Genomic DNA, 9,124 nt, shown 5'->3' on the forward strand with positions numbered 1-9,124 from the left:
CAAGGTCTGGGACAACCCTCAGTCCTAACCAAACTAGGATGGCCTGTCAGCCTAATTGGGGTGTGGGGGGTCTAAGATCTATTGGAATAGAGGTCTATTGAAAGGTCAGTGATCTGATGGCCAATATCCAAACAGCAGTCACCGCCACTGGCAACTTGACTTAGACAAAATGAAAAGAATTAGAGGAAAAAACCTTTTTGATTCTGAGACATTTAGGCACCTGAGTCTGTGGCTTTCAGTAGCTTCCCAGACTTAGCCCAACACATTAATAATCAATCAGGTTTGTAGTTAATAATTGCTTCTCTGTGATATCAAAGAGTTGACTTGCTGGCTCACCAGTCATCATACAAACATCACTCACATGGGTGTAGGCAACCCTACACATAACAGGCATTCACGGACAAGGTGAAGATCTGGAGAGGCATGCTGTGAGATCACCATAGTGGGAAGTTGGACTTTTGGCTGGAAAGAACATGGGAAAGATGAGTCGAATTTGTGATGCAGCTTTTCATTTCAGATGCTGCTCTCAAGGCAAGCCCCACTTTCTTTTTTTAAAAAATTTTTTAATGTTTTATTTATTTCTAGGAGAAAGAGAGAGAGACAGCATGAGCAGGGGAGGGTCAGAGAGAGAGGGAGTCACAGACTCCGAAACAGGCTCCAGGCTCTGAGCTGGCAGTCAGCACAGAGCCCGACGCGGGGCTCAAACGCACGAACCGCGAGATCATGACCTAAGTGAAAGTCGGACGCTTAACCGACTAAGCCACCCAGGTGCCCCAAGGCAAGCCCCGCTTTCATCTCTAGCTAGTTAAAACAGTCTTTGTGCAGAATGAGGTGGTTTCTAACTATAACTGGGTTAGTTTCTAGTTGAAGCCTTACACAAAATTTGACCTAATGTTACAGATAGGGAATTAAATTCATAACTTACAATAAAAGGGGGAGGGGTGGACTATGGGAAAGGGAGGACTTGTCTGGAACTTTTTATGTGACTCCATAGGTTCCTTCATATATGATAGGAGTGGTTCAGGCTTTACTAAAGTCAAAATCCTTGTCTCAACCATAAAGGCAGCTCCAAGCTGGTCTTTTTTGGGGGGCGGTGGGTTTGGAAAAATACACACACAAAATGTTTACTGAGACGAATGTATTTTAATACATCAGAGGAAGAGAGATAAAGAATTTCAGCCCAATAAACAGAACCCCTGTGTCTTCTATGCACTTCCCTTTACGCATTTCCAACTATAGGGTAACTCTCTTGGTCTTGGCGGTAGCTTTATGTCCATCTGCATGCCATCCAGTCCCCAGTGGAATTGTCCCCGGTGAAATAACATCAACAGAATTGGGTCTCTGCATTTATTCCCACTGCTTTTCTCCAGTGTCCCATACCCAGAAGAAATGTTAATTAGTTGTACTATCAGTGGTCTCAGGAGAATATGTTGAAGCTCTGGAAGAAATTTCTCTTATACCTCCAGTTGGGCTGACCGTCATTTCATCATTGAACCAAGATACGGGGGAATTAGAAGATATATCCCAATCATTAATATTAATAGTTATCTCTTCAAAGGGCCCAGGACGTGGTGGCATTTTAGTGTATCCGGGATCATCTTTTATGGGAATGCAGCACGTTAGCTTGTTCATACAAAGAAGCTTGTACCTTTCAACATGAAAACATCGTTTTCTGCAGTGTCCGATGTTATTCTTCCAACATCTTTTGACTCCCCAGCCAGCTGCAGAGAATGAATGAGTAGGTCAAGTTTTTAACTCTAACAACAATATGATAGTCATTAATTCAAAATTTTGACACCTATTACCCATCTAGAGCAATTTGACAAATACTTCAAGCCATTGGGAGACTGAACAGTGAAACTGTATATTAAATATTGTTTCATATGCCATCAAGGAAACGGGCTAGGTGGGGAGAGAGAGAAAGAAGGAAAGCAGAAGAACAAAAGAGGAAGAGGAGGAAGAGAGATAGAGAAGGAGACCTATGTACAGTTGATATTTAAGGCAAGGCAAGAAGGATGGAGGGAGCCAGCCAGGGAAGCAGAGAAAGGACAAGCAAAGGCTCAGTCCCACTGCTGAGAAACTGCATCATGTATTGGGAGAAAGCTGGTGAGTCTGAAGTGTAATGTGCAAAGGAGCTTGAGATGAAATGAGCTGCAAGTGGCAATGCCATCTCCTAGTCATGTTAGGCCATTATTAAGCATTTGTGTTTCAAAACACAGTGTGAACTAATTTATTTTATGCTTTACATGGTTAGTTTGGATTTCATGGAAATTAAATTAGGGAAAAGAAAGAATCAGGAAGGGGTGTTAGAAGCTTTGGGTAGGTAAGATATAATGGTGGCTAGAATTGGGGTTTCAAGAACTGTGGAAAAAAGGGCAGATTTAAGACATTGGTTGTTTGGATCTGAGGTCAGAGGAAGATAGAGAAATCAAAGTGCATTACTGCATTGCTGTTGAGGTAGGGAAGATTAGTGGTACTTGCCATTCACCGAATGTTAAACTGAGGAAACAACAAGATTTGGAAGGAAGAGACAAAGGCGGGCTCAAGTATTAGCTTCAGGGCATATTAACGTATAATATACCTAGAGTGTCAAGAAGGCAGTGGGATATACCCAAAAGATCTCAGTAGACAAGTTCGGACTCTAGGTGTAAATTTTGGAATCATTGCTTATGGATATTTAAAACTACAGTAATGGATAAAGTATAGTGAGTTGGAATAACATAAGATAAAAGGGGACCAAGATTAAATTCTGGTGAGTATCAATATTGAGAGCTCAGATAGGAGAAAGAGACTCAAAGAAAAAACCAGGTAAGTCAGAATAAAACAAGAGAATGAAACCCTAGAGAATTAGACTAATTTCTCCAAAAGTAGACCTTGGGAGCAAATTTGAGTATAATGAGTGAATGGAGAGGCATTCTCCTCCATGTGAAATCAGTTTGGAAACACGGTAGTTAGGGAAGTAAGAAGGCCAAAAAGAGGTGAGTTACACAGTTAGTTACCGCTGTGGTTGACTAGAGCATAATCCTCTGGGAAACTGTGGCAGCCATTGTCTCAGAGTTCTCCTTCCTGAGAATGAAAGGAGTGGGAGTATTTATCTGTCACATGACCAGCCAATATTTGATAGATGATCCCAGAGTGAGCTCATAATTCCCTCATTTCTGGATTCTTCTGTACAGGGGTATTTCTCATGCAATCAGCCATGCTTTGGGGAGAACTGCAGCTTACAGATCAGGCTAGGATGCATGAAAATGGTAAATGCCAAAAGGATACAAATCAAGTCGTATCAGATATGACTAGGTTATGCGAGAAGGGAAAGGGTTTCTTAAAACAGTGCGTGAACATTTGTAGACAAAAGTTGAGCAAGATAAAGGCAGAAGTGTCTATTGTGTTTAACATGGTGACTGTCACTGGTAACCAGGAGAGGAAAAGTTTCAGAGTGGGAGGAGAAAAAGAAACAAAAGTGAAATTGGTGAAATGTGAATGAGAGAAATCGAAGTAGCACCTGGAGACAAAACTCTTCAGAAGCTCACTATGAGGAAGAGTGGAGAAATAGAGAGGCTCTTGGAGGACAATATGAAACCAAGGAAGCACTTTTCAGGAATGGTTTGAAGAATGGGAAATAACAGAGCGTGTTTGAAGACACTTAAGAAGAAACCAGTTGAAAGGGAGAGATTAATACAGAATAGGGAAATGAGACAACAGAAGGGCACAGTACTTCCTGGTTGGCAAGGATCAAAATCCCATTTGACAGATTGAGACAGAGAAGGCACGCAACCTCAGCTATGTCAAGAGGGAAAGAGAAGATGGGTGCAGAGGGGTACTCGTACGAATGTTGACCGTGGTAAAAAGAAAAAGTTCTATTTTAATTTTTAATTTTTTTGCTTTGCTTATTTTTTTTTTTTTTAGATTTCACTTATGGCTGGAGTCATATAGTACTTGTCTTTCTCAGTGTGACTTATTTCACTTAGCAAAATCCCCTCTCAGTCTACCTATATTGTTGTAAATGGCACAATCTTATACTTTTTTATGGCTACATAATATTGTGTGTGTGTGTGTGTGTGTGTGTGTGTGTGTGTGCCTTCCTGTCTACTGATGGACACTTGGGTTGCTTCCCTACCTTGACTATTGGAAATAATGCTGCAATAAACATAGGAAAGCATATATCTTTTCAAATATTTTCAAGTATCCTTAGTATATTCATTTTCTTTGGGTAAATATCCAGTAGTAGATTTATTAGATTATATGGTATGTCTATTTTTTAAAATTTTATTTGAGAGAGAGAGAGAGCAGGGGAGTGGGACAGAGGGAGAGGGAATCTTAAGCAGGTTCCACCTTCAACGTGGAGCCCTGACCACAGGACTCACATCCCCCTACCCTGGGATTATAATCTGAGCTGAAATCAAGAGTTGGACGCCCAACCAACTGAGCCACTCAAGCACCCTATGGTATTCTATTTTAAAATTTTTATTTTTTTGAGGAAATCCATATTATTTTCCACAATGTCTGTGCCAATTTACATTCCCACCAGCAGTGCACAAGGTTTCTTTCTCTCTACATCCTCACCAACATGGTTATATCTTGTCTTTTTTATTTTAGCCATTCTGACAGGTGTAAGGTGATATCTCATTGTGGTTTTGATTTGCATTTCCCTGATGTTTGGTGGTGTTGAGCATCTTTTCATGTGACTATTGGAATTTTTTAAATCTTGAAGTGCAGGATAAAGTCATAAGCTGGGAGGGAGAGTCATGTAGAGAAATAGAGCAGGAGAATTAAAGAGAAAGAAAGGTCAGTACAAAATAGCTGTCTAGGAAGGAGGAAGGATGAGCTCACAAAAGAAATATGGTAGGATTTCTAAGCAATCTGATAATTCATTCAAGGGGTGAGAATATGAAGGTAAAATGAAACTAGCCTGCTCCATTTTATGATCATTTATCAGGCAAGCACATATGACCATATTTCTCAGCAAATTGCCTGCAAAGCATAAAGATTAGTGTATTCTAGGCAGAGGAAGCAGCTAGAGCAAAGTTTCTTGCCTCCCCTGGGTCAAGAAACATATTCCTCTTCTCCAATGATTGATTCTCTTATTATTTTACTGGCCCCAATTTACTTTGCTTGTGTGAGAATTTTCTATAAGTTTTAAGTGTAGACATTCCACTTTTTTCATCCAAGACAAACCTCGACATCACTTCTTCATTCCCTGTTTCTACAAAGATTATTTCTCAATTTTTCTTTTCCTCTAGGATATCCATTCCTGAGTCCCCCTCATTCAACAAAGTGTGAGCCCCTAACTATGATACAGACTTTATTCTAGGCCCTTATAGTACATTTGTGAACTAAGCAGACACAATCACATAAAACTTAATTTCTAGCAGAGTAAGACAGACAATGAAAACCAATTACTTTATATGTAAGAATGTGATAGTGGTTTGCAGAAGTGAGAGAGAATAGATTTCAGCAGAATCTGTTTGGAGGGTCATGGAGGCAGACTGGCAGGTTTTTTTTTTAAATTTTTAAAAATGTTTTATTTATTTTTGAAAGAGAGACATAGAGCATGAGCTGGGGAGGGGCAGAGAGTGAGGGAGACACAGAATCCGAAGCAGGCTCCAGGCTCTGAGCTGTCAGCACGGAGCCCAACGCAGGGCTTGAACCCACAAACCGTGAGATCATGACTTGAGCCGAAGTTGGATGCTTACCCAACTGAGCCACCCAGACGCCCCTGGCAGTTTCTTAAACAGCACTTAGCATCGGGCTTGAAAGAAGGTGACAGTTAAACAATGATTTGGAGGAGGTAAAGGAATTAGCCACACTAGTATCTGGGGCAAGTGCATCTAAGCAGAGGAAACAGACAGAAGCCTGGGCTGAGCAAGCCAGGCATGTTTGAGGAAGAGCAATGAAGCCAGTGTGGCTCCAGTGAAAGGAGCAAAGACTAGAATAGCAGAAGATGAGGTGAGAGAGGTCATAAGGGTCAGATCACAGAGAGCAGGTGAGCCACTGTTGGGACCCTGGTTATTGTTCTGAGTGAAGAGGGGGCCATTGCAGAGTTTTGAACAGCAGAGGTGCATTATCTGACTTCTGGTGGGAGTAGGTTGTACTGTCTGCTATCTTGACAGCAGATTGCAGAAGGCAAGTGTAGAAGGACAGATGCCTGGGAGGAAGCTACAGCAGTAGGAAGTGGGAGATGATAGTGACTTGAACCAGAGTGGTAGCAGTGGAGGTGGTGAGATTGGTTGGCTCTGAACATAATTTGCCAGTAGACTCCCTGATAGATACAAATGTCACAGGTAAAAATACCAAAGATAACTCTAAGAATATGGCTTAAGCAATGCGATGATGGCCATTGGGAACAATCCGTAACTGAGTGTTATTTTTGTCTAGAATGACAGCAGTTTTTGTTTTTTTCTTCAAAGGTCCTCAGTCTGGAATTATGTTGTTAAAGCTTGTGACCTCCATCGCCAGCATCTCAAAATCATAAAACTAAAGACTATGAATAATAAGCCATTTGCCAAAACATTATGCCATATGTGAATTCTGTCTAAAACATACCAGATGCAGAATCAGATGGCTTCAAGTTAATTACAGCTATTGACATTGATGGATATTGATGGACAGTTTGGCTTGGTAAAAAGTTACTTTACAAAACCACCAGATGCTGAGGCACCTGGGTGGCTCAGTCGGTTAAGCATCCAACTTCAGCTCAGCTCATGATCTCACAGTTCGTGGGTTCGAGCCCTGTGTTGGTCTCTGTGTTGACAGCCAGCTCAGAGCCTGGAGCCTGTTTCAGATTCTGTGTCTCCCTCTCTCTCTGACCCTCCCCTACTCACGCTGTCTCTCTCTCAGAAATAAATAAAACATTAAAAAAAAATTTTAATTTTAATTTTTTTCGGACACAGACTCCGAAATAGGCTCCAGGCTCTGAGCTGGCAGTCAGCACAGAGCCCGACGCGGGGCTCAAACCCACGAACCGTGAGATCATGACCTAAGTGAAAGTTGGACGCTTAACCAACTAAGCCATCCAAGCGCCCCAAACATTAAAAAATTTTTAAAAAAATCCCACCAGATGCTGTCTTACTTGAAAATACAAAAATAAACTCAAATACATTAAATAGTTAAATTTCAAAATGGAACCTGTAAGGGAAAACCTATAAATCAACAGGAATAAAAGCTAACTCCCCAATAAAAAAGAAAAATAGGCCGAACCACACAATTTGTAGAAAAATTAGAAAACACAATAAATATATATAAAGTTTGACTTCTCCATACTGAATGAAGTAGAAACAATTACCTCTTTAAATATGATCCTTCATTTAAAAATTTTGATTTATGTCTGAGAATGGTTCTATAGAACTAACTTGTATATGTAACATAAATATACTTATTAGCAAAAATAAGGCCATAAATGTCCAGTCATCAAATTGGATAAGTAATTTGCAGAGCATCCATTCAATGAAATTTTGTGCAGTTTTTGAAAATTCAGTTGTTGGAAAATAATATATGGGAAAATACTAATATTATAATAAAAAATTTAAAAGTAGGCTACACATTTTTATTCACATGGCATCCAAGGAATCTGAGGGAGAGCAACAGAACAGAACTTTATTTTTACTTCTTTACTACTTCAAAACTTTACAAAATGTCAGCAAATAGTTCATAATTAGAAATTCACCCATCCTCTTTAAGTCCTATGCATCCATTAATAACAATAAAGTAAGTTTCTATATTGATAAGAAATCTCTAAGACATATTAGCTGAACCTTGCAGAAGAATCCATGTGGTTCATTTACACTGGGTTTTTAAAAATCTAGGATCTATCTATCTATCTATCTATCTATCTATCTATTATCTATCTATCTATATCTTCTAGGATATACAAGTAATTGGTATGATTGATTGGTTGAGGGAATCTGAAAGAAAGATTGAAGAGATGTTATTCTAGGATAAGTGAGTACTTAGACTCATGGAAACCTATCAAGCGCCTGATACTTTGCATCAATTGCAAGTATTACTCTTCAATAAAAGTGGATAATTTTCAAAAGTGGCATTACTAAAAAGCAGGAATGAGCCCGTTCATATTGATCTAATACGAGAAGCTTACATTTCACTGGTTAACACTGGTTAGTAATAGAAAGCCAGGAAGAGCTGCTCAGAAGATTGTGGAAATTCGTGCCTTTAGAGAAATGTCTTGGAAGATACCCCAACATGGGGCTCCTGGGTAGCTCAGTCAGTTAAGCATCCAACTTTGGTTCAGGTCATGATGTCACTGTTTGTGATTTTGAGCCCATATCAGGCTCTGTGCTGACAGCTCAGAGCCTGGAGCCTGGAGCCTGGTTCAGATTCTGTGTTTCCCTCTTTCTCTGCCTCACCCCTGCTTCTGCTCTGTCTCTCAAAAATGAATAAACTTAAAAAAAAAAAGTCACGGCCAAGAAGATTAAAAAGAAGATACCCCAACATGATAGGTGCCTCCAGCAGAGTCTTAGGAAGTAAGGATATTGAACTCCCATCATGAGAGCATTTCTGTGGTTCTTCATTGGCCCAAGGCTTTTCCTGCAGACCATCATTTCCCCTCAAGACACCTGAAAGCTCAAGGTCAACGGCATCCTAGTTCCATTGTGCCTACATTCTAGAGTTCCATTACCTTTGGTCACCGGATTTAGGAACCCACATATAATGAAGGTCAGCATCAGGAGATTCATGGCTTCTGGCAGAGAGGGAGCTCTGTGTCCTGAGGAATCCAGAGCCCTTTGCCCGGCTAGGACTCTAAATAGTCACCTTTACTTGCCTATCATGGGTGGTGAACCAGAAATGGGGAGAATGCTATGCCATCCAGAACACCAGACCATTAACTTGCACCACTGAGTGTGCATGACAAAATCATGCTCTGTTCTAGAACCTATTAAAGGAAACTGAGGCCTTGTGAAATGAGTTATAATCCTGAGGAAATATAGGGTCTGATGGAAGAAACAACTCCCAAAGGAAGTTGTTCTCCTTAACCCTAGATGGGGCCAATTACTTCTCTCTCTCTCTATAGCACCATATGTATACACCAATAGTAGCAGAATGCTACGTCAAGATTCCACTTATTTCAGACCAATACTTATGACTTCCACTGGAGTATCCTCCTCTCCAT

The 9,124-nt window shown here is 40.4% G+C and overlaps 1 protein-coding gene across 1 annotated transcript; it reads right to left on the bottom strand.

The window, feature by feature from the left end:
* Nucleotides 1-1,219: 1,219 nt before the first annotated feature.
* DEFB125 (defensin beta 125) lies at nt 1,220-8,690 on the bottom strand. Its single transcript, XM_039237716.1, is given in 4 exon segments — nt 1,220-1,251; nt 1,254-1,313; nt 1,410-1,721; nt 8,633-8,690. Coding segments are annotated over 4 exon segments (462 nt in total).
* Nucleotides 8,691-9,124: the final 434 nt, after the last annotated feature.

This window comes from Hyaena hyaena, unplaced genomic scaffold (assembly GCF_003009895.1).
Source record: "Hyaena hyaena isolate Hyena2069 unplaced genomic scaffold, ASM300989v1 scaffold_131, whole genome shotgun sequence".
Classification (NCBI taxonomy): Eukaryota; Metazoa; Chordata; class Mammalia; order Carnivora; family Hyaenidae; genus Hyaena; species Hyaena hyaena.